Below are 26,631 nucleotides of genomic sequence, written 5' to 3'. Positions count from 1 at the left end.
CATTTTTTTTGCTTATCTCTTTCCTCATTTCCTCTTTGTCTTCATAAGAAAAAACAAAAGAACAAAGGACTCGGTTGGTTGTTATTGGCGGGTTGTGGAAAATTTTGAAATTCTCTACATAACGAAAATTACCTGTAGTTTCTGCTGTATGACATGCGATTTCTCATAGCGTTCTTTGAGGACTTCCAAATCGGTTTGCATAGCCTCCCGATCGCGTGCTGCCTTCTGTAGCAGGGTCTGCGATGATTCGGAGCGTTCTTTAAGTGTCTCCAATTCATCGGAGAATTGATCGCGTTCTTTTTGGACACGAGCAAGTTGCATCTACATACATTTGTAGAGTGTTTTATGTTATGCAAGTGCCACGATATCAAATGAACAGAACAATTATAGATACAACGTTTAGGATACCATAAACAACAAACATTAAAGAATACATATAAGGATAGAGGATAGTAGTTAGTAGTAGTTAATATATCAGTAGATATAGTCTCGATAGATACTGTAATTGCTGTACATATACTTATATTTTTTTTTTATTATATAATATGGAATACATATTATTTACAATAGTTACACATACACATTTAATAGATATATGTATATATAGAGTTCTTGAGATAGATGGAAATAGATTATGTTTACATATAATATAGCTTTCATTATGTATTATGTATATACTTCAATGTGGGGTGCAATGAAATACACTATGTTGGCGCAGCGAGAAAAGAAGAAGTGATTGTCATGCACTATCATTGAAGAAGAAATGCTAATTTTCCTGCTAACTATTAGACCTAAAACGATCATATAAGGTGGCTCCCAGAGAACGGCTGCGATCTACCGCAACCGACCAGTGTATTTAGTAAACACCAATATTTGCAATCTTAAAACACCAATTGGTAAAAAAAAATTTCAACCACCAATATCCAATGCAACCGACGACTGTCGGTGTTTGTTGGTATGAGTGTTGGTCTGTCGAAAACACCGTAGTAAAGCAATCACACAAATTGGTTACCCATATCTCAGCAGTTTGGTATTCTCTTATTTGGTACTCTCTCAATTCTCTTGATCTAATGCCAACTGCTGGTAATTGTTGTTGTTGAGTGCAATCACACTTAAGTACCACACTCGTTTTATGTTTACCGAGCGTTGTTATGATGTCGATTGGTTTAAGATTGCAAGACACTGCATTCGAACATTGTTATATACTAATGGTGTTTTTATTCTCGCATTTGTATTGTATGTAAAAGATCGCACGGTAATTGGTGTCTTACTCACTGCCACCGACATTTTGTGGGTAAGATTGCAATACGAAAAAAAGCCACCGGTTGCAGTTCTCTGGTGGCTCCCTAAGTCGGCTTAATCTCTGGCCACTCGAGCCAAAAGTACCAAACAAAAAATTTTATTTACATACAATTTTTTTTTTCAAAATTTTATTTCTATAGAAAATTTTGTCAAAATTTTATTACTATAGAAATTTTTGTCAAAATTGTATTTCTATACAAATTTTTGTCAAAATTGTATTTCTATAGAAATTTTTGTTAAAATGTTTTTTTTTTTTGTCCAAATATTATTTCAATAGAAATAAGATTATCATCCATGTTCCGATATCCACTTCAATTCCACTTCCACTATTCACGTCAAACCCACGAATGTGAAAATTTGGTGTTCTTAATTACACGTTCTTTTTTGAACTTTTCTGTAACCAGCTGGGTTGCACAAATCACACAAAAATTCACTAAGGCGGAAATCAAAATAAGTGGAATTAATAGACTTATTATAATTTATTATTTTTTTTAATTAAAAATGACGCAGTTTTAATAAAACTCATGTACTAAACATAAAACATTTCAAATTTTTTACGCGAGTACTTTTTTTAACCGGAAATACACCCATCTTGGACATAATTCAACTTTCACCAAGACTTTTGCAAGTGAATTGATTTCACGAAAATTCCGGTGAAAGTGGATTGTAGGACACGAAAATCGTGGAATTGATTCACATTCACCTGGAAGTGGATTTGGGAACATGGACATATGTCAACATTTTATTTCTATAGAAAATTTTTTAAAAATTTTATTTCTATAGAAATTTTTGTCAAAATTGTATTTCTATAGAAAATTTTGTCAAAATTTTATTTCTTTAGAAAATTTTGTCAAAACTTTATTTCTATAGAAAATTTTGTCAAATAACCCGAGATGGAAGCCGACTTATTTTTGTCGGAGTCGGCTGATACTAAATTTTCGACTCCATCGGCGGCTGCTTGACGGCTAAGCCAATATAAATTTGTCTATTCAGCGTCGGACAATTATCTATAATAATTTTGACAAAATTTTCTTTAGAAATAAAATTTTTACAAAATTTTCTGTAGAAATAAAATTTTGAAAACATTTTTTATAGAAATAAAATTTTGATCAAATTTTCTATAGAATTAAAATTTAGACGAAATTTTCTATAGAAATAACATTTTGACAAAATATTCTATAGAAATAAAAGGTTGACAAAATGTACTATAAAAACAAAATTTTGTCAAAATTTTCTATAGCAATAAAATGTTGACAAAATTTTCTATAGAAATAAAATATTAACAAAATTTTCTATAGAAATAAAATTTTGGACAAAATTTTCTATAGAAATAAAATTTTGACCAAATTTTCTATAGAAATAAAATTTTGCCAAAATTGTCATTTTGTGGGTAAGATTGCAATTCGAAAAAAAGCCACCGGTTGCAGTTCTCTGGTGGCTCCCTAATTCGGCTTAATTCTCTTGCCACTCTAGCCAAAAAGAATCTACCAAAATTTGAAGAAGATGTTAACAAAAAATTTTATTTATATAAATTTTTTTTTTCAAAATTTTATTTCTATAGAAATTTTTTCAAAATTTTATTTTTATAGAAAATTTTGTCAAAATTTTATTACTATAGAAATTTTTGTCAAAATTTTATTTCTATAGAAATTTTTGTCAAAATGTTTTTTTGTAGATATTTTTGTCCAAATATTATTTCAATAGAAATAAGATTATGTCAATATTTTATATCTATAGAAAATTTTTTTAAAATGTTATTTCTATAGAAAATTTTGTCAAAATTTTATTTCTATAGAAAATTTTGTCAAAATTTTATTTCTATAGAAAATTTTGTCAAAATTTTATTTCTATAGAAAATTTTGTCAAATAACCCGAGATGGAAGCGGACTTATTTTTGTCGGAGTCGGCTGACACTAAATTTTTGACTCCATCGGCGGCTGCTTGACGGCTAAGCCAATATAAATTTGTTTATCTAGCGTCGGACAATTATTTATTATAATTTTGACAAAATTTTCTTTAGAAATATTTTTTTTACAAAATTTTCTGTAGAAATAAAATTTTGACAACATTTTTTATAGAAACAAAAGGTTGACAAAATGTACTATAAAAATAAAATTTGGACAAAATTTTCTATAGCAATACAATTTTGTCAAAATTTTCTATTGCAATACAATTTTGTCAAAATTTTCTATAGCAATAAAATTTTGACAAAATTTTCTATAGAAATAAAAGGTTGACAAAATGTACTATAAAAATAAAATTTGGACAAAATTTTCTATAGCAATCCAATTTTGTCAAAATTTTCTATAGCAATTCAATTTTGTCAAAATTTTCTATAGCAATAAAATTTTGACAAAATTTTCTATAGAAATAAATTATTGACAAAATTTTCTATATAAATAAAATTTTGACAAAATTTTCTATATAAATAAAATTTTGACAAAATTTTCTATAGAAATAAAATTTTGACAAAATTTTCTTAAGAAATAAAATTTTTTAAAAATTTTCTATAGAAATAAAATTTTGCCAAAATTGTCAATAGATATAAAATATGACAAAATTTTGATAAAATTTTCTATAGAAATAAAATTTTTTAAAAATTTTCTATAGAAATAAAATTTTGACAAAATTTTTTATAGAAATAACATTTTGACAAAATAATGTATAGAAATAAAATTTGGACAAAATTTTCTATTGAAATAAAATTTTGACAAAATTTTCTATAGAAATAAAATTTGGATAAAATTTTCTATAGAAATAAAATTTTGACAAAATTTTTTATAGAAATAAAATTTTCTATAGAATTAAAATTTGACAGAATTTTCTATAGAATTAAAATTTTGACAAACTATTCTATAGAAATAACATTTTGACAAAATTTTCTATAGAAATAAATTATTGACAAAATTTTCTATATAAATAAAATTTTGACAAAATTTTCTATAGAAATAAAATTTTGACAAAATTTTCTATAGGAATAAAATTTTGACAAAATTTTCTTAAGAAATAAAATTTTTTAAAAATTTTCTATAGAAATAAAATTTTGCCAAAATTGTCAATAAAAATAAAATATGACAAAATTTTGATAAAATTTTCTATAGAAATAAAATTTTTTAAAAATTTTCTATAGAATAAAATTTTGACAAAATTTTTTATAGAAATAACATTTTGACAAAATAATGTATAGAAATAAAATTTGGACAAAATTTTCTATTGAAATAAAATTTTGACAAAATTTTCTATAGAAATAAAATTTGGATAAAATTTTCTATAGAAATAAAATTTTGACAAAATTTTTTATAGAAATAAAATGTTAATAAAATTTTCTATAGAATTAAAATTTGACAGAATTTTCTATAGAATTAAAATTTTGACAAACTATTCTATAGAAATAACATTTCGACAAAATTTTCTGTAGAAATAAAATTTTGACAAAATTTTCTATAGCAATGAAACTTTGTTAAAATTTTCTATAGCAATAAAATTTTGACAAAATTTTCTATAGAAATAAAATATTGACAAAATTTTCTATAGAAAAAAAAATTAAAAATTTTCTATAGAAATAAGATTTTGCCAAAATTGTCAATAGAAATAAAATATGACAAAATTTTGATAAAATTTTCTATGGAAATAAAATTTGGACAAAATTTTCTATAGAAATAAAATTTTGACAAAATTTTTTTATAGAAATAACATTTTGACAAAATAATGTATAGAAATAAAATTTGGACAAACTATTCTATAGAAATAACATTTTGACAAAATTTTCTGTAGAAATAAAATGTTGACAAAATTTTCTGTAGAAATAAAATGTTGACAAAATTTTCTATAGAAATAAAATTTGGACAAAATTTTCTATTGAAATAAAATTTTGACAAAATTTTCTATAGAAATAAAATTTGGATAAAATTTTCTATAGAAATAAAATTTTGACAAAATTTTTTATAGAAATAAAATTTTGACAAAATAATGTATAGAAATAAAATTTGGACAAACTATTCTATAGAAATAACATTTTGACAAAATTTTCTGTAGAAATAAAATGTTGACAAAATTTTTTATAGAAATAAAATTTTTTCACAATTTTCTATAGCAATAAAAGTTTGACAAAATTTTCTATAGAAATAAAATATTGACAAAATTTTCTATAGAAATAAAATTTGGACAGAATTTTCTATAGAAATAAAATTTTGACACAATTTTCTATAGAAATAAAATTTTGTCAAAACTTTCTATAGCAATAACATTTTGACAAAACTTTCTATAGCAATAAAGTTTTAACAAAACTTTCTACATACTGATTACCCATAAGACAGCAAGTAAAACGTTTTGAAAGTTGTAGTATAGAGATTTTTCAACGTACCGTTTTAATTATGGCTAAAGGGAACTTATGCATTACAAAAATTAGATAGACCTCCGCTATTAATAAAGAATATATTTTGTCTCATTTATGCTGCGCCAACGTATGTAGTCTTCGATTGTTTGGGAGTTAATAGAAAATAATACAAAAAACATTCTTCTCACCTGAGTCTTTTCCAATTTTTCGCGTATTCTATCGGTATCCAAAGTGAGGGTTTCACGTTCTTTTTGCATACGGGCAGCTTGACCCAAAGCCTTATCCAATTGTGATTGCAAACTATCATAGTCGTAGGTGTATTTCTCCTTCTCCAATGTGAGACGACGGCATTCGGTATTGGCCTTATCCAGTTTCTCTTGCAAATGATCGACTTCATTTTGTGCCTTGTCCAATGCATTTTGGAGTTTTTCTTGTTGCAATTGTGCTTTACCCAGGGTAGCTTGGGTACGTTCCATTTCCTCCTTCATCTTATCCACCTCAGAGAAGGCCTAAAATCATAAAAATAATAATCATAAATCTGTGCCTTTGAGATGGTCTTTGCCGATGTCTCTTACTCTATCGCGATCTGCATGTATGCGGGAGATTCCACCCTGGACCTTTTCCAGTTCTTGACGCAAACTTTCCTGTTCACCTTGGGCATTTTCTAATTTCGCTTTCAGTCTATACACCTCACCTTGACTCTTTTCGAGTTTCTCCTGTAGAGCTGCAGCCTCTTCACGTGCCCTTTCAGCATCCGACTGTAAGGTTGAACGGGATGTATGAATTTTTTTGGGAAAACAAAAAATCATAATTATTTGTTTTAGATTTTCCAATTTGATATGTATGTATGTCAATTCGAATTTTCAAATTTTTATTGAATTACATTAAATAGTAGGATAGACAAAAATAACAAACGATCTAATATATGGTATAACTAGAGCTAACGAGCTAATTGTCAAAAAAGCAAATTTTGCGACAATTAATGTGAAACTTAAAAGAATTTAATTTACCATGAAATCTTTTTTGTTTTTGTTTTATTTTCTTTTTTTGTAATTACTATAAACAACAAAAAATGAATCCGTGAGTGGTGGCAGTGGGGTGGGTTAGAAAATGTTTTTTTTTACAAAGTTTAAGTTGTGGGGAAATGTAAAAATGTTAGTGGCAAGTGGTGGTGGTTTAAATTCTGAGTAGTGCAGCAAAGTAATAAATGATCAAAATGTATACAAATTGAACGAGAAAAATATATAAGTATAGATTAAGGCGAGACAGAGAGAGAGACGAGAGAGAAAGGAGTAAAGAACGCAAAATAACTCTCGATATTTCCTAGTTGTGTAGGGCTTATTTTCATTTTTAATCTTTCGTTTTTTTTTTGTTTAATATACATTCTACATTAATCTTTGAAAAATTGTGTGTTGCTATTATTCATAATTCACTGATTTAGAAATAATTTTTGATGGTCTTCATATTTTCCAATAATAATAATAAAAAGAGCCGGGAGATTCCATTAAATTGAATTTAAAATGAACTAAAAACAAAGCAAAACCTCATCGAAAAGCCTTCTAACCATTAATTATCTGAATTGTTTCAAATTGATTTAATTTATTATAACTGTATAATAATACTATAAATTATATTCTAAATTGTAAATATATAAATAATACTGTTGTTGTTGAAGCAAATTCAACAATTTTTTTTTATGAAATTAATATGTCCGCCACTTTAGCTCGTAGCAGTTATCCAAATAAACCCCACTGAAAAGCCTCTAAATCTTGTTTTTTATACCCTCCACCATAGGATGGCAGTATATTAACTTTATCATTCCGTTTGTAGCACATCGAAATATTGGTCTAAGACCACATAAAGTACCTATGTATATTCTGGGTCATGGTGAAACTCTGAGTGGATTTAAATATGTCCGTCCGTCTGTGGAAATCACACAAACTTCCGAACGAAACAAGCTATCGACTTGAAACTTGGCACATGTAGTTAGTTGTTATTGATGGAGGTCGGATGGTATTGCAAATGGACCATGGGATTCGGCTGAAATTTGGTACGTTGTGTTAGTATATGATATCTAACAACCATGCAAAAATTAGTCCATATGGGTCCATAATTACATATAGTCCCCATATAAACCGATCCCCAGATTTGACTTTCGGAGCCTCTTGGAGGAGAAAATTTCATCCGATTCGGTTGAAATTTTCTATGTTGTGTAAGTATACGGCCACTAATAACCATGCAATACCATATCGGTCCATAATTATATATAGTCCCCATATAAACTGATCGCCAGATTTGACCTCCGGAGCCTCTTGGAGAAGCAAAATTCATCCGATCCGATTGAAATTTGGTACGTGGTGTAAAGGTTGAATTACACACCATGTGTCAAATCGTGCGTTTATGGAAGGGTTGATTTGTTTCTGTTTGCGGCAGACTATTCGAGCTTTTGATTTCAAAGAGAAATTTCAACTCTTCAATCATCGGACGCATTGTACGCCTTGAACGCATGGTATGTAATTCTACCTTAAGTATATGGTCGCTAAGACCAATGCAAAAATTGGTCCATATCGGTCCATTATTATATATAGCCCCCATATAAACCGATCCTCAGATTTGACCTCCGGAGCATCTTGGAGGAGCAAATTTCATCCGATCTGGCTGAAATTTTGTACGTGGTGTATTTATATGGTCTCTACCAAACATGCAAAAATTGGTCCATATCGGTCCATAATTATATATAACCCCCATATAAACCGATCCCCAGATTTGCCCTCCGGAGCCTCTTGGAGGAGCAAATTTCATCCGACCTGGCTGAAATTTGGCACGTAGTGTAAGTATATAGTCTCTAATAACCATGCAAAAATTAGTCCATATCGGTCCATAATTATATATCGCCCCCATATAAATTTATCCCCAGATTTGACCTCCGGAACCTCTTGGAGGAGCAAAATTCATCCGATTCGGTTGAAATTTGGCACATTGTGCTAGTATATGGCCACTAACAACCATGACAAACTTGGTCCATATCGGTCCATAAACATATATAGCCCCCATATAAACCGATCCCCAATCACATAAAATTTGGTCCATACGGGTTCATAATTGTATATAGGCCAATATAAAGCGCCTCCATACTGCGTTTTTTTGTCTGATATATACCACGTATGAACCAACGTAGAATTTAGAAAACGATGATTTGGGTATTTCAGACACCTTGACAATACCATTAATTGTACTCCTTGTGCAAAATTCGAAGCAAATAAGGTTAAAACTCTGGTGCATATCGAGCGAAAGATATATATAGGAGCTATATCTAAATCTAAACTTATTTCTTCCAAAATCAATAGGATTCTATTCTAAACTTAATCACACCCCTGTGCCAAATCGGAAGAACAAGTCAATTGGATTAAAACTCCAACATAGACTTTGATCACATGACTATTTAGATCGATTCAGATACCGGCCCTGAGTATTATCGCCAAAGACACCATGTGTCTATCACGCAGTGTTGCCAGTATTGGAGATTTTGCCCCACATCGGGGATATTTTTTCGTGGATGGGGACAACATTTTTGAGTTGGGGACATGGGGATTTGGTGGGAAATTTCCACAAATGTTTTGTGGGGAATTTCGAAATCTGGTCAGTATAATAAATCAGATTTTGTATTATGGTTTATATGAAATTCTTCACTTCTACACGCTTAAAAAGGGGCTTAAAGATGTACAGAGAATCTTTAAAATATAAAAAAAAAAAACAACTTTCTATTCCAAGAGCTGCTTTACAATTTATTTTGTTTCTAAAAAATTTTTTACTATCGTGAAATTATTTCGTAAGGACTTGGGTCGAAGTGTTGGCCCCTCATTTGCGTACATCACTGATCTGGAAAATATATACCATACATATATAATAGAGTTCATATCGGGGCAACAACGCTTTTTGATCGATCTCCCAATTTTATTTCTTGGCTATTCAGAACTAAAATTTGATTCATAACTAAACATGTTGACCCAACTCCCATTTTTATTTCTCGAGCATTTAGAAGATACAAATTCGTTGACTCTTTATACCAATAATTAACTTTGATGAGGGATTGTATCAGATAATATTTTGAGCATCCGTCTCATGTTTTTGGATTTTGAAATCTTAATCTTATTTTAACTCCAAACTGGTATAACAAAAATTGCATATTTTTCCAATTTTTAAATTACGTATGACGGATTTTTTATAGCAGAGCCTATTGCTTTTTTCAAAAAACTTGCCAAAAACTTTATTGTGGATTTTTGTGGGTAATTTTAAATAAAATTGGGGATTTTTTGGGGATTAAAACGTCTTATTTTGGGGACAAGATTTTCTTTCTGGATGATGCAATCATATGCAAACATTTGTAATACCCTATTCTACACTGTGGCGCAGGGTATAAAAACAGTATATAAGGCGATATTTTGCCGGGCTGAATCTTATGTACCCACCTCTATCGATTAAGTACCAAATTCTACTAAATACCAATATATGGACTATATCTAATTTTGGACCGATGTATATCAAATTTTGCGTGCTTGTTTGAGGCTGAATGTCAACAATCCGTTATGAATTTTAGTTACATCGGTTGAAAACTAAGCCTTCGAAGAAAACTAAGTCTTCAGGAGGGTCACGAAGTCAAATCTGGGAAACGGTCTATACACTGAAAGAAGAGTTTTCTTTTTTGAAATTTATTTTCTTTTCTGAGGAATGAAATTTATTTTCTTTTCTGAGGATTGAAATTCGATGCTAAAAAATATCGAAGTCAATAAAAATCATTAAATAAATTCGTTGCAATACTCATCACAAATTCGGGTTTATTTTCTCTTTAAGAAAATACTTTATAACAAAAGGGAATTTAGATTGGTTTTGCCTTTTGACCATTTTTTATAATCTTTTTATATTCGGTTATTTTGGCTTATAGAATTTCGTTTGCCTAAAATTTTGTTCCAGAGAAAAGTATTTTTTCATTTGGTGTATGAAGGCTTAAAGGGTGATACGGTCAAAATTTGGTCAATATAAACATGACGTATTTCTTTCAATTTGGATTTAAAAAACCCGAACACCCCTCATTTCGAAGGTGTGTGTGTAGAATGTTGCTCCTATTTTGATTTTGGAATTCACTCTTCAGTTGTCAAAATGCCGTCCAAGCAAGAAGAGCAGCGTATCAAAATTTTGCTCGCGCATCGCAAAGCTGGCAAAATCGCTAAAAGTTGCCAAATCAACCGTTACAAATGTAATTAAAGTGTTTGGGGAACGTTTGTCGACAGCCAGGAAGTCTGGATTGGGGGGAAATCGAAAACCGGAAGCCGCTGAGAGTTGCCGGTAGTTTCAAGCGAAACCCTAACCTCTCTCTCTCTGAGATGCCGCAAATAAGCTGGGTGTATCGTCTACAACCGTGCATCGAGCCCAAAAACGAGCCGGACTATCGACTTACAAGAAGGTAGTTACTCCAAATCGCGATGATAACCAAAATACGAGCGGCCAAAGCGTGATCCCGGAGACTGTACACGACGATGCTGACGAAGTTTGACTGCGTGGTAATGGACGACGAAACCTACGTCAAAGCCGACTACAAGCAGCTTCCGGGACAGGAGTTTTATACGGCAAAAGGAAAGGGGAAAGGTAGCAGATATTTTGAAGCACATAAAACTGTCAAAGTTCGCAAAGAAATATCTGGTTTGGCAAGCCATCTATAGCTGTGGCTTGAAAAGCAGCATTTTCATAGCTTCCGGGACCGTCAACCAAGAAATTTACGTGAAAGAGTGTTTGAATAAACGTCTGCTGACTTTCCTGAAGAAACACGGTTGTTCCGTACTGTTTTGGCCGGATTTGGCATCTTGCCATTACGGTAAAAAGGCCATGGAGTGGCACGCCGCCAACAACGTGCAGGTGGTTCCCAAGGACAAGAACCTTGACAACACGCCAGAGCTCCGCCCAATTGAGAAATACTGGGCTATTGTCGAGCGGAACCTACACTCATAGAAAAAATCATACACGGCGTGCTTATTTCAAAACGATTCGTTCATGAAAGTGAATCAACATACATGTGGTGTCAAACTGTGAGCAGGCGGTGTCAATCTGACAACGATAAAATCACACCATGCGTTGTCAAAACAACAACCAGCGTTCATGATCTGACAACGTTATGGTTACGACTTTATAAACAAAATTAAAAAAAAAAAAACTTCCGCTTGCGTGACTCGAACCTGTGTTTCCTGCACCATACGCGTTAACAATCGCCTTAGCACATTGCACCACCGAGGGAGTTGCCATAATAACGTCTAACGATTATTTTAAGACTTTTCATGGCCAAAGAAAAACGAATGCCGTTCATGAAATCGTGAACGCCCGTGGACGAAATTGTGAACATTTCGTTTTGATTTTTTGTGAACGTTTCCGTTTCATTTTGTCACCGTCCGTTCACGACTATGGAACGTAATTTTTTCTATTAGTGTAAAGAAGACCAAAAAACTGCTAAGGACGAGCAGCAGTTCAAGGCAAACTGGCTTTCTGCGGCGAAGAAGGTGGACAAGGTGGCTGTACAAAATCTGATGGCAGGTGTCAAGCGTGAGGCCCGGCAATTCGGATTTGGAAAAGCGAAAGCTGAACTGAATATTTTTCCTAAATTTTATACTAATTGAACTTGAAAAAGAAATTTAATTTGATTTTTTAAATAAACGATTTCACCGATTTACACGCGTTTTCCGTTGACCAAATTTTGACCGTATCACCCTTTACCTCTATATAGTACAATATAGCCAATATGCAATACTAGGCAACCTAAACACACAAAAAAAATTTCACGAAAATTTTTCCAATTAATATTTTAATTGAGTTTTAAAAAATATTCAATTAAAAATTTAATTGATTCAACAATTTTTTAAATGAAACAAAAATCAATCACAAAAATAATAGTATCATTTAATTTTTTAATTGGATCAATTAACTTTTTAATTGACCTTCAATTAATTTTTTAATTGATACTATCATTTCTGTGATTGAAGACATTTCAATTAAAAATTAATTGGATCATAGCTTCCGGGACTGTTAACCAAGAAATTTACGTGAAAGACTGTTTGAATAAACGTGTGCTGACTTTCCTGAAGAAACACGGTTGTTCCGTACTGTTTTGGCCGGATTTGGCATCTTGCCATTACGGTAAAAAGGCCATGGAGTGGTACGCCGCCAACAACGTGCAGGTGGTTCCCAAGGACAAGAACCTTGCCAACACGCCAGAGCTCCGCCCAATTGAGAAATACTGGGCTATTGTCGAGCGGAACTTAAAGAAAACCAAAAAAACTGTTAAGGACGAGCAGCACTTCAAGGCAAACTGGCTTTCTGCGGCGAAGAAGGTGGACAAGGTGGCTGTACAAAATCTGATGGCAGGTGTCAAGCGTGAGGCCCGGCAATTCGGATTTGGAAAAGCGAAAGCTGAACTGAATATTTTTCCTGAATTTTATACTAATTGAACTTGAAAAAGAAATTTAATTTGATTTTTTAAATAAACGATTTCACCGATTTACACGCGTTTTCCGTTGACCAAATATTGACCGTATCACCTTTTACCTCTATATAGTACGATATAGCCAATATGCAATGCAACTGCTAGGCAACCTAAACACACAAAAAAATTTCACGAACATTTTTCCAATTAATATTTTAATTGAGTTTTAAAAAATATTCAATTTAAAAAAAATTTAATTGATTCAACAAATTGTTTTAATTGAAACAAAAATCAATCACAAAAATAATAGTATCATTTAATTTTTTAATTGGATCAATTAACTTTTTAATTGACCTTCAATTAATTTTTTAATTGATACTATCATTTCTGTGATTGAAGACATTTCAATTAAAAATTAATTGGATCAATTAATTTCGTGATTGAATCAGAGAAAAAATTTTTGTGTGTATCAATAAAATGTGCAAATTTTGAAGCAGACATCTCTATTCCTACGAAAGTAATCGCGATTTCAACAGACGGACATGTGGACGGACAAGACTATATCGACTCAGAATTTCACCACGACTAATAATATATACATATATCCTACGAAAGTAATCGCGATTTCAACAGACGGACATGTGGACGGACAAGACTATATCGACTCAGAATTTCACCACGACTAATAATATATACATATATTCTCTATGTGACCTCAGACCACTATTGTATGACATAGTTAAAATGCCCCCATCCTTTGGTTGTGGGTATAAAAATATATTTAATGTTAAAATATTTTAATTAAATTACTTAATAGTTTTATTGGATTTTCTTCGACACTTTTATTATTAAAGAATAAATAAAGTTTTATTTAAAGTTCGAGATTGAAATTTAAATTCATTTACTATTTCCAAATTAAAATTATTAAACAAATATTTAAATAGAAGACTTCTTTGTAAGGTTTTAGTTATCTCGGTATATCCGAGTGATGTTGGTGTTTAAAATATTTAACATATTATTTTTTAATATATTTCAAAGATCAATGTGAATGTATTAAATATTAATTTATGTCCGAACGAATTCCGCTACATACTTAAGTATATATTTGTACACACTATTTTTTTACACTTCTTCACAAATGCATTATAATTAAAGGCCATATTGTACATGGATTGCCATAAAAAAGGATGTGATTCTAAGCACACAAAGATACTAACACACCGATTTCATTTTTACATCTCAGGATATCAACTATACATATTTTTATATGACAAACAACAACAACAACAACGAAATCGAGAGTTACCATATTTTACGGAAAAAAGACATTTGTGAGAGGTGTTAGTAATTGTTGATAGATAAATATGTTAACGAAGAGATGAAGCAAACATTGAATTGGATTTTGTTGGAGGTCAATGACAATGAGATTGATGTACAATCATACACAAAACGATTGAATTCAAATAAATTCAGATCTAATTGTTAACAAATGTTTTTCCATATTTTGGTTTGTGAAAACTCGTAGATGCACAACATAATGGAGATACATAGAGCGAGAAAGAGAGAGGAAAGGAGGCTAATGTAATGGATTTTCAAGATATTTTGAGGAGCGATATTACATGGTGGCGATTTTGACAAAACCAAAGAAAAACATGACATGACGTAGAACAGAAAAATCGGAACGGTTGAGGATGCCAGATTAAAACAATTTCGCAAATGTTTTTCACTATGACATTAATCACGAAATATGGTTCACATGGAGATGGTGACTTTATGGTAGTAAAATATGGATTTCAAAATTATTTAACAAGGATTTTTGTAGATTTTGTTTCTTCATTAACATTTTTTTGTTTTGATTAAACTCAAAAAGAATTCATTAATTTTACTTAAATTTGTTCAATGTTTTTTGTTTGTTGCGTAAATTATTATTTAAACGATTTTAAGTTTAAAATTGTTTATTTTTCATTTTATTAAAAATATTTTGATTTTTGTTTTCGCATTGGAAGCAATTACTCACAAAACGTTTATCGGTTTCGCCCTAGGTTTTGATACAATGAATGTGGCAAGAGGCAAGCATAACGAACGATAGATACGAGTAGTTTGAGTTTGAGAGAGAGAGTTGGTATTGATTTTATTTATGTTCGATACATTTTGACAAATAAATTATAAAAAAAACAAAACATTATAAAGTCGTAATGAACAAATAGAAAATTAAAATTAATACGGGGTTTCTTGTTGTTGTTTGAAATAAATTAAAAACAAACAAAAAAAAAATGAGAAAAATGTAACATTACTGCTAAAAAGAGTTGGGTGAATGTAAAGTTGTTATATATAGTTTTTATATATTTGTATGTTATATTAAGTGAATGATAGATTTTGTCTTAAAGCAGCTAAGGTTGTCAGCTTGTTATAAAGCTATTTGTGTCCCAGCAACGTATTTTGAAGGGCCCGAATAAGGCTAATTGGGTAATTGATTGTTATATAAAAAAGATTGTAATACCTCCAGGGGAAATCATCACTGTGAAATGAATTGATTGTACATGAGTCATGGGTTCAATTTAGAGTTCGATCGAACACAAAAATCGTTTCTCACCGTTCGGATTCAATAACAAAAAGGATAGAATTGGGCAAAATTTTCTATAAAAATAAAATTTTGTATAGAAATAAAATTTTGAGAAAATTTTCTAGAGAAGTAAAATTGTGAGAAAATTTGGTATAGAAATAAAATTTTGACAAAAATTTTTATAGAAATAAAACTTTGGCAAAATTTTTTATAGAAATTAAATTTTGACAAAATTTTCTATTGAAATAAAACTTTGACAAATTTTGACAAAATTTTCTAAATAAAACTTGGACAAAATTTTCTAGAGAATTAAAATTTTGACAAAATTTTCTATAGAATTAAAATTTTGATAAAATTTTGTATAGAATTAAAATGTTGACAAAATTTTCCATAGATATACACTTTTGACAAAATTTTCTATAGAAATAAAATGTTGACAAAATTTTCTATAGAAACAAAATGTTGACAAAATTTTCTATTAAAAAAATTGAGAAAATTTTCTATAGAAATAAAATTTGGAGAAAAAAATGTTTCTATTGAAATAAAACTTGGACAAAATTTCCTATAGAATTAAAATTTTGACAAAATTTTCTAAAGAATTAAAATTTTGAAACAATTCTTTATAGAATTGAAATTTTGATACAATTTTGTACAGAATTAAAATTGTGACAAAATTTTCCATAGATATAAAATTTTGACAAAATTTTCTATTAAATAAATTGAGAAAATTTTCTATAGAAATAAAATTTTGACAACATTTTCTGTAGAAATTAAACTTTGACAAAATTTTCTATAGAAACAAAATGTTGACAAAATTTTCTATAGAAATAAAATTTGGAGAAAAAAATGTTTCTATTGAAATAAAACTTGGACAAAATTTCCTATAGAATTAAAATTTTGACAAAATTTTCTATAGAATTAAAATTTTGATACAATTTTTTATAGAACTAAAATTTTGATACAATTTTTTATAGAATTAAAATTTTGTTTAAATTTTGTACAGAATTAAAATTGTGACAAAATTTTCATAGATATAAAATTTTGACAAAATTTTCTATAGAAATAAAATTTTTAGAAAATTTTCTATAGAAATAAAATTTTGACAACATTTTCTGTAGAAATTAAACTTTGACAAAATTTTTTACAGAAATAAAATTTTGACAAAATTTTTTATAGAATTAAAATGTTGAAAAAATTGTCTATAGAAATAAAATTTTGACAAAAGTTTTTACATAATTTTCTAAAGATTTTTATAAAATTTTGTAAAAAAATTGACAAATTTATCTATAGAATTAAAATTTTGAAAAAATTGTCTATAGAAATAAAATTTTGACAAAATCTTTTACATAATTTTCTAAAGATTTTTATAAAATTTGTAAAAAAATTGACAAATTTATCTATAGAATTAAAATTTTGACAAAAATTTCTATAGAACAAAAAAAAAATTGACAAAATTTTCTATTGAAATAACATTTTGAGAAAATTTTCTATAGAAATATAATTTTGACAAAATTTTCTATAGAAATAAAATTTTGCCAATATTTTCTATATAAATATAATTTTAACAAAATTTTCTATAGAATTAAAATTTTGACAAAATTTTCTATAAAAATAAAATTTTTAAAAAATTTTCTATAAAAATAAAATTTTGTCAAAATTTTCTACAGGAATAAAATTTTGACAACATTTTCTATAGGAATAAAATTTTGAGAAAATTTGGTATAGAAATAAAATTTTGACTAAATTTCCTATAGAATTAAAATTTTGTCAAAATTTTCTATAGAATTAAAATTTTGTCAAAATTTTCTATAGAATTAAAATTTTGACTAAATTTTCTATAGAATTAAAATTTTGACAAAATTTCCCATATAAATAAAATTTTGACAAAATTTTCTATAGAAATAAAATGTTGACAAAATTTTCTATAGAAACAAAATGTTGACAAAATTTTCTATTAAAAAAAAAATTGAGAAAATTTTCTATAGAAATAAAATGTTGACAAAATTTTCTATAGAAACAAATTGTTGACAAAATTTTCTATTAAAAAAAATTGAGAAAATTTTCTATAGAAATAAAATTGTGAGAAAATTGTCTAAAGAAATAAAATTTTGAATTTTCTATAGCAATTAAACTTTGACAAAATTTTTTTACAGAAATAAAATTTTGACAAAATTTTCTATAGAATTAAAGTTTTGACAAAATTGTCTATAGAAATAAAATTTTGACAAAATTTTCTATGGAAATAAAATGGTGACAAAATTTTGTATAGAAACAAAATGTTGACAAAATTTTCTATAAAAAAAATTGAGAAAATTTTCTATTGAAATTAAATTTTGACAAAATTTTCTATAAAACTAAAATTTTAAAAAAATTTTCTATAGAAATAAAATTGTGACAAAATTTTCTATAGAATTAAAATTTTGACAAAATTGTCTATAGAAATAAAATTTTGACAAAACTTTTTACATAAATTTCTAAAGATTTTTATAAAATTTTCTAAAGAAAAAAAAATTGACAAATTTATCTATAGAATTAAAATTTTGACAAAAATTTCAATAGAACAAAAAAAAAATGACAAAATTTTCTATTGAAATAACATCAACAAAATTTTTTAACAAAAACTTTTGACAACATTATTGCCAGAAATAAAATTTTGACAAAATTTTGTATAGAAACAAAATTTTGACAAAATTTGCTATAGAAATAAAATATAGGAAAAATTTTCTATTGAAATAATAGTTTAACAAAATTTTTAATAGAACTAAAATTTTGACAATATTTTCTATAGAAATCAAATTTAATAACAAACATTTTTGACAACATTTTGACAAATTTTTCTATAGAATTAAAATTTTAACAAAATTTTCTATAGAATTACAATTTTCACAAAATTTTCTATTGAAATAACATTTTGCCAAAATTTTTGTAGAAATAGAATTCTGACAAACTTTTCTATTAAAAAAAAATATAGAAAATTTTCTCTGAAATAAAATTTTGACAAAATTTTCTATAGAATTAAAATTGTGACAAAATTTTCTATAGATTTTTTCCATAGAATTAAAATGTTGACAAAAATTTTTATAGAAATAAAATTTTGAGAAAATTTTCTATAGAAATAAATGACAAAATTTTCTATAGAAATAAAATAAACCCAACTTAAACATAAGTTTGATTTGAAGAGTGTGACCAGTCTCTATAGCTGTGTTCACTCGCAATTATAAAAATGTCACTAATATAAGGAAGTATTACATTAAGCATTTTACTCTAGCATTTTAGTCTATTTTGAAAAGCTCTAAGATTCTGTTTTTTAAGAACTATCAAAATTGAACAAGTGTGAACGATTGTAGGCCAGTCTCTATGATTGTGTTCACACGCTATAATTAAAATGTATTTAATATATGGAATTAATACTTTATGGATTTTAAATATTTAGAAAAGCTCTAAGAATCTTTTTTATGACAAAAACTATCATTGCAATTTAATATTATATTATTGGATATAGTAAAGTTTTTTAGTTTTGTTTTTGAAATATTGTATATTGATGTGATATTGATATTGATTCAATGTGTTTTTTTGGAGAAGTTTTTTGTTTGTTGAACAATATCGTTTGAGTGGTGGTGTTCTATGTGTAATGTCTTTGGAGGGATAGGAATTTGTAATATTACTTTGTTTTTTTTTTGAATTGAAAATTTAAATGCTGTGTTTGTGATTTTTTTAAAATTGATTTCATAAGTTTACAAATACACATATGATGCTGAAAAATTAAAACGAGAAGCATTTGTTTTGTTTTTAGTTTGGAATAAATCCAATTGTAATGACCAATTGAAATATATAGGCTATTGATTTTCCAAAGAAAAACATAAAAAAAAACACAAAAAATATGTATTTCAAAAACATCCCAATGATCATATCATATTAACACCACTTTCAAAAATAAAATCACAACATAACGTGACAATTATAATAATAATGAGTAATAATATTATTTTTTATTATATTTTATTTAATATATGCATAGATAGTTTTTTATGATTTTTGTTTTCTTCTTAAAATTTATTGAAAAACATATAGATATAAAATTGACCTGTGTTTATAAGTAGCTCTATCCATTAGGGGTTTAGAAAAAAAATATGTTAAGTATTTCTTTAAATATCATATGCAAAATTTTTTTTTCTGATTCAATCACGAAGTTAATTGATCCAATTAATTTTTTAATTGAAATGTCTCCAATCACAGAAATTATAGTATCAAAAAAAAGAAAGTAATTGATCCAATTAAAAAACAAGTAAGGAAAGTGTAAAGTCGGGCGGTGCCGACTATATTATACCCTGCAGCACTTTGTAGATCTAAATTTTCGATACCAACTCACATCCGGCAAATGTGTTGGGGGCTATATATATTAAAGGTTTGTCCCAAATACATACATTTAAATATCACTCGATCTGGACAGAATTTGATAGACTTCTACAAAATCTATAGACTCAAAATTTAAGTCGGCTAATGCACTAGGGTGGAACACAATGTTAGTAAAAAAATATGGGAAATATTTAAATCTGAAGCTATTTTAAGGAAACTTCGCAAAAGTTTATTTATGATTTATCGCTCGATATATATGTGAATTTTAGGAAAATTAGAGTCATTTTTACAACTTTTCGACTAAGCAGTAGCGATTTTACAAGGAAAATGTTGGTATTTTGACCATTTTTGTCGAAATCAGAAAAACATATGTATGGGAGCTATATCTAAATCTAAACCGATTTCAACCAAATTTGGCACGCATAGCTACAATGCTAATTCTACTCCCTGTGCAAAATTTCAACTAAATCGGAGCAAAAAATTGGCCTCTGTGGTCATATGAGTGTAAATCGGGCGAAAGCTATATATGGGAGCTATATCTAAATTTGAACCGATTTCTTCCAAAATCAATAGGTTTCTATTCTGAGCCAAAACACATACTTGGGCTAAATTTGAAGTCGATTGGACTAACACTGCGACCTAGACTTTGATTACAAAAATGTGTTCACGGACAGACGGACATGGCTATATAGAATCAGGAGCCCAACCTGAGCATTTTTGCCAAAGACGCCATGTGTATATCTCGTCTCCTTCTGGGTGTTGCAAACATATGCACTAACTTATAATACCCTGTTCCACAGTGTGGCGCAGGGTATAATTAATATTTTTAAAAAATCAATTAAGACTTTAATTGGAAAAAATTTCGTGAAATTTTTTTCTGTGTACAAAAGGTAAGAGCTAAATACTGGGCTTTTGATCGTATATGTACTACTTTAATTCCAATATACAGTTTGAATTGATCTTTTGATTTGCGCCACCGTCTCTAGCGAAAGTTTCGTTTGAGTGCCGATAATACAGTTTTTGATGTTATTTTAATGGATACTCAATGTAATCTTGTCAAAATTTTATGTCTATAGAAAATTTTGTCAAAAGTTTATGTCTATAGAAAATTTTGTCAATATTTTATTTCTATAGAAAATTTTGTCAAAATTTTATTTTTATAGAAAATTTTGTCAAAATTTTATTTCCATAAAAAATTTTGTCAACATTTTATTTCTATAGAAAATTTTGTCAAAATTTTATTTCCATAAAAAATTTTGTCAAAATTTTATTTCCATAAAAAATTTTATTTCTATAAAAAATTTTGTCAAAATTTTGTTTCTATAAAAAATTTTTATTTCTATACAAAATTTTGTTAAAATTTTAGTTCATTAGAAAATTTTGTCAAAATTTTATTTCTATAGAAAAATTTGTCAAAATTTGTTGTTTAGAAAACTTTGTTAAAATTTTAGTTCATTAGAAAATTTTGCCAAAATTTCATTTCTCTAGAAAATTTTGCCAAAATTTTGTGAAAATTTTATTTCTATAGAAAATTTTCTCAAAATTTTATTTCTATAGAAAATTTTCTCAAAATTTTATTACTATGGAAAATTTTCTCAAAATTTTATTTCTATATAAAATTTTCTTAAAACTTTATTTCTATAGAAAATTTTGTCAAAATTTTATTTCTATAGAAAAATTTGTCAAACTTTTGTTGTTTAGAAAACTTTGTTAAAATTTTAGTTCATTAGAAAATTTTGTAAGAATTTTATTTCTATAGAAAATTTTGTCAAAATTTTATTTTTATTGAAAATTTTGTCAAAATTTTATTTCCATAAAAAATTTTGTCAAAATTTTATTTTGAGAGAAAATTTTGTCAAAATTTTATTTCCATAAAAAATTTTGTCAAAATTTTATTTCCATAAAAAATTTTGTCAAAATTTTATTTCCATAAAAAATTTTATTTCTATAAAAAATTTTGTCAAAATTTTGTTTCTGTAAAAAATTTTTATTTCTATACAAAATTTTGTTAAAATTTTAGTTCATTAGGAAATTTTGTCAAAATTTTATTTCTATAGAAAAATTTGTCAAAATTTGTTGTTTAGAAAACTTTGTTAACATTTTAGTTCATTAGAAAATTTTGCCAAAATTTCATTTTTCTAGGAAATTTTGCCAAAATTTTCTCAAAATTTTATTTCTATAGAAAATTTTCTCAAAATTTTATTTCTGTGGGTAATTTTCTCAAAATTTTATTTCTATATAAAATTTTCTTAAAACTTTATTTCTATAGAAAATTTTGTCAAAATTTTATTTCTATAGAAAATTTTGTCAAAATTTTATTTCTATGGAAAAATTTGTCAAACTTTTGTTGTTTAGAAAACTTTGTTAAAATTTTAGTTCATTAGAAAATTTTGTGAAAATTTTATTTCTATAGAAAATTTTGTCAAAATTTTATTTCTATAGAACATTTTGTCAAAATTTTATTTTTATTGAAAATTTTGTCAAAATTTTATTTTTATAGAAAAATTAGTCAAAATTTTGTTCTTCAGAAAACTTTTTTTTTTTAAATTTTAGTTCATTAGAAAATTTTGTCAAAATTTCATTTCTCTAGGAAATTTTGCCAAAATTTCATTTCTATAGAAAATTTTGTGAAAATTTTATTTCTATAGAAAATTTTCTCAAAATTTTATTTCTATGGAAAATTTTCTTAAAATTTTATTTCTATGGAAAATTGTCTCAAAATTTTACTTCTATAGAAAGTTAGCGCAAAATTTTTTTTCTAAAGAAAATTTTCTCAAAATTTTACTTTGCAAAATTTTATTTCTATACAAATTTTTAATAAATTTTTATTTCCATAGAAAATGTAAAAATTTTATTTCTATAGAAAATTTCAAAATTTTATTTCTATAGAAAATTTTGAAAAAATACTGCTTTGACGAAAATGGAGCAAAATCGATCAAATTCCATTTGAAAAAATTTGAAAGTTAATAATTTTTTGATCAATTTTGGTCCGATCGGACTAACATGGCAACACTGCTCTCTACACAGATAAAAATATCACTTCACATTTTTCCAATAAAAAATTCGAATTATATTTTGAGAATTGTTTAATTAAAAATTGAATTGATTCAATTAATTTCTTAATTAAAACAAAAATTGATTGCATACATTAATTGTTTTATCTTTGTATAATATAATTACCAGAGCTACTTATAACATTGGGTAAAAAATAATTCGTGAATGAAAACCAATATATATTTAGAAAATATTAAAACGAACACAAAAACATAAATAATTGTAATAGTAATTATAAGAAGTATACGAAAAAAATTCATATTTTAAAATGATTTTTAATGGAAAAAAGACACCAAAAAAACACTGGGGGTACCTGAGTGACTCTCAGCTCGGCTTGGGTACGTCTCAGTTCTGCTGCCGCTTTGTCGGCCCGTTCTGTGGCTCGATCCAATTCTTGGGAAGTTGTTAATGTTGTGCGACCAAATGTTGTCTGCTTAAATGTTGAATTGTTTCATTTGTTGATGATGGTGGTTATAAGAAAAATTCACATATAAAACAAAAAATTCAGTATATTAAAAATATAGGGTTATTCAATTTTGTAGTTTAGTTAATTGTGGCAATAAATTGAAAAATACCATTTAAAAAAAGCGAAATAAATCCAGCAGGAAAACAAATACAATACGATTTACAATGCAGATGAATGCGATGTGATTTCTATGCGAGTTTGTGCAAATTTCCTTTCGGGGGATACAGGCTGAGGGAACATAAAGCCCTTGGGGTGACTTACCCCCCGAAATCATATGTTGATGGTTGCAGTAGAATTCCAAATAAAAAAAAAAAACATTTCAAACTCGTCTTGTGCCAATATGGTTAAGAAAAAACAACAAGATGTGTGTTTTGTTTGGTGGTATATGATGGGTGGTGATGCATAACAATTCAGTTTAGTGATTTGAAAAATATCTGAGTTTGTGATAATTGTGAATGTTCGTTAATAGATGCATGACTATATAGAGAAACATATGAACAAAATGTTAGCTATTCTCATCAGTATGTGTAAGTGGTGAATTTGTTGAGTATGGTATGTTGAAAATTCAATTCGAATTATGGGTGGTTTGTTTTTTTCTTTCATTTGCTATTATATGTTTACTCCTGTCGACGGTGAAGATTGCAAGTTGAGAAACAAATAAAAAAGTATGTAAATTTAGCATTATGCTGATTTTCAAAACAAAACAACTACAATCGCCTCTAGATATCTATAAGCAGCCACTTACCGAAATTTGTCCAGATTCATACATTAATTTTTGTACAGACTGTAATAATGTATTGCAAAAATATTTCGCTTAGTTATTTTGATAAAATGTATATAAGATTGACAAAATATATAGATTTTCTTCTTTATTTTGTTTTTTTTTGCTTAATTGTAATACAGTTAAGGGCAAAATTAAAATTTTGTTTTTGAATTTAGCATATTTTCGATTTAGCTTTATTGGAATTGATTGCCTAATATATTGAACCTAAAAGAATGCGTGCATAATTCTCAGCCATAATACTTTAGGTCGATCGAATATACAAAATCGACTATAGTTTCTGCATTACATTTTAATATAGCTAGGGCGAATTTCTCATATTGATTTCGATTTTTGTTGACAAGATCAGTGGATATAGGAATTCGTATGGAATATGAGAACTGGGTTGTAGAAAAGTACGAAGCTCTCTCTAATGCGCCGCTCACACAACAATTTATTTTGGCTTTTTTTGCTGGTTTTATATAAAACACATGGCAACTCTGATTTGAGTCAATTGAAATCGTAGATTACATAGATGGTTCATCGGTATCAAACAAAAGATTAAAAATAAACGATGAAAATAAGAACACTTTTACGTTCTCTTTCACAATTTTCCAGTTTACGATGCATCAGATGGTTTATAAATAAATTAAGAATTTAAATGGACAAAAATATGCGACTAAATCCGTGAATATACGATTTTTTTAACTGGCAATTTTTTTAAATGGTAAAAAATTAATCTTTGGAACTGACTCTTTACAAAATGTCAGAAAATTACACCCACAAAAAGAATTTGATCACCTCAAACATGCAACAATATTGTTTTTGGAAAGGGATTGAAAATAAAACAGATATTGGCTACCACAGTTGGACTGTTAAAAACTCGCCTTGACGACGGAATATTTTTTGTTTAATTTAATTCAATCTCTGTCCTATCCTTCAAGAAAATCGTATGAAAATATTGCATTTTATATTATTCGAAACGAGAACTAAATTCTATAAATTTATGGGGATATATCAAAATAAATTCATTACGATGCCCGTAATCAAGTGAATATTGCTGTTCCTATGGGTCCACGAAATCAAATCGAGAAATATGTAGGTTTATAAGGAAGTTATATCGAAATATTGCTCGACAAAAACTAAATTTGACACAGCTCCTACTGGATCTATAAAAACCTCACCTCTAGATTTCCAATTTGAAGCAAATCGGATAAAAATTGCGGCTTCCATAAAATCACATAATTAAAATTAAGAAATATCACAATAAATATAATTAGAGTTATCCCATACAGAAAAGAAGGTTATGTTTGAAGCCCTTGTTGGAAAATATCATTTAGAGCAATATTTGGAGAAAAATTTTACCAAAACCTACCAAACAAAAAAATCTTATTTGGCAAAATTTTATTTCTATAAAAAATTTCGTCAATATTTTATTTCTATAAAAAAATTCTGTCAACAATTTTTCGGAAGGTTCAAGTGTAATTCACTTTTGGTTTGGTGAACTACCAGAATTTCTTCTGATAATTGGTTGATAGTTTTGCTGCAAGTTGAGGATGATGATGAGGAATGTGGTAATTCCGAAACGTGACTCCATCCAACCATCTTACAGTCTGTAGGGCTTTGCCCAAATAAATTTGACAAACCTTCTTTTCCTCTGTTGGTTAAGCTACGCATGTAGTTTAGTCAACGCAACGGTTTTTAAGCTGAGATCAAAACAACAAAAAAATTTATTTCTATAGAAAATTCTTTCAAAATTTCATTTTTATAGAAAATTTTGTCAAAATTTTATTTCTATAAACAATTTAGTCAAAATTTTATTTCTATAGGAAATTTTGTCAAAATTTTATTTCTATAGAAAATTTTGTCAAAATTTTATTTCTATAGAAAATTTCGTCAACATTTTATTTCTGGAGAAAATCTTGTCAAAATTTTATTTCTATAGAAAATTCTGTCAAAATTTTATTTCTATAGAAAATTCTGTTAAAATTTTATTTCAATAGAAAATTTTGTCAACATTTTATTCCTGCAGAAAATTTTATTTCTACAGAAAATTTTATGAAAATTTTATTTCTATTGAAAATTTCGTCAAAATTTTATCTCTATAGAAATTTTTGTCAAAATTTAAATTCTATGGAAAATTTTTGACAAAATATTATTTTTATGAATAATTTTGTCAACATTTTATTTCTATAAAAAATTTTGTTAAAATTTTATATCTATAAAAAAATTTGTAAGATTTGTTTTCTATAGAAAATTTTGTCAAAATTTTATTTCTATAGAAATTTTTGGCAAAATGCCATTTCTATAGAAATAGTTTTAAAAATTT

General features: G+C 27.4%; 1 protein-coding gene across 9 annotated transcripts in view; it reads right to left on the bottom strand.

The window, feature by feature from the left end:
* brp (ELKS/RAB6-interacting/CAST family member bruchpilot) overlaps positions 1-26,631 on the bottom strand; it is a 345,910-nt gene that overhangs the window by 15,411 nt on the left and 303,868 nt on the right. For 4 of the 9 annotated variants that reach the window (XM_075313341.1, XM_075313339.1, XM_075313343.1 and 1 more), the window contains 5 exons: positions 24,288-24,326; positions 23,390-23,509; positions 6,214-6,396; positions 5,827-6,147; positions 133-321 (listed from right to left, as the gene is read on the bottom strand). In XM_075313341.1, the coding sequence (XP_075169456.1) occupies positions 133-321; positions 5,827-6,147; positions 6,214-6,396; positions 23,390-23,509; positions 24,288-24,326 (852 nt within the window). The remainder of the gene's footprint in view (positions 1-132; positions 322-5,826; positions 6,148-6,213; positions 6,397-23,389; positions 23,510-24,287; positions 24,327-26,631) is intronic. The other 5 variants (XM_075313347.1, XM_075313342.1, XM_075313340.1 and 2 more) reach the window with 3 other exon arrangements.

This window comes from Haematobia irritans, chromosome 5, assembly GCF_050003625.1.
Source record: "Haematobia irritans isolate KBUSLIRL chromosome 5, ASM5000362v1, whole genome shotgun sequence".
In the NCBI taxonomy this organism is placed as follows: domain Eukaryota; kingdom Metazoa; phylum Arthropoda; class Insecta; order Diptera; family Muscidae; genus Haematobia; species Haematobia irritans.
The sequence above is the reverse complement of the archived record's forward strand: the minus strand, read 5'-3'. Positions and strand labels throughout refer to the sequence as shown.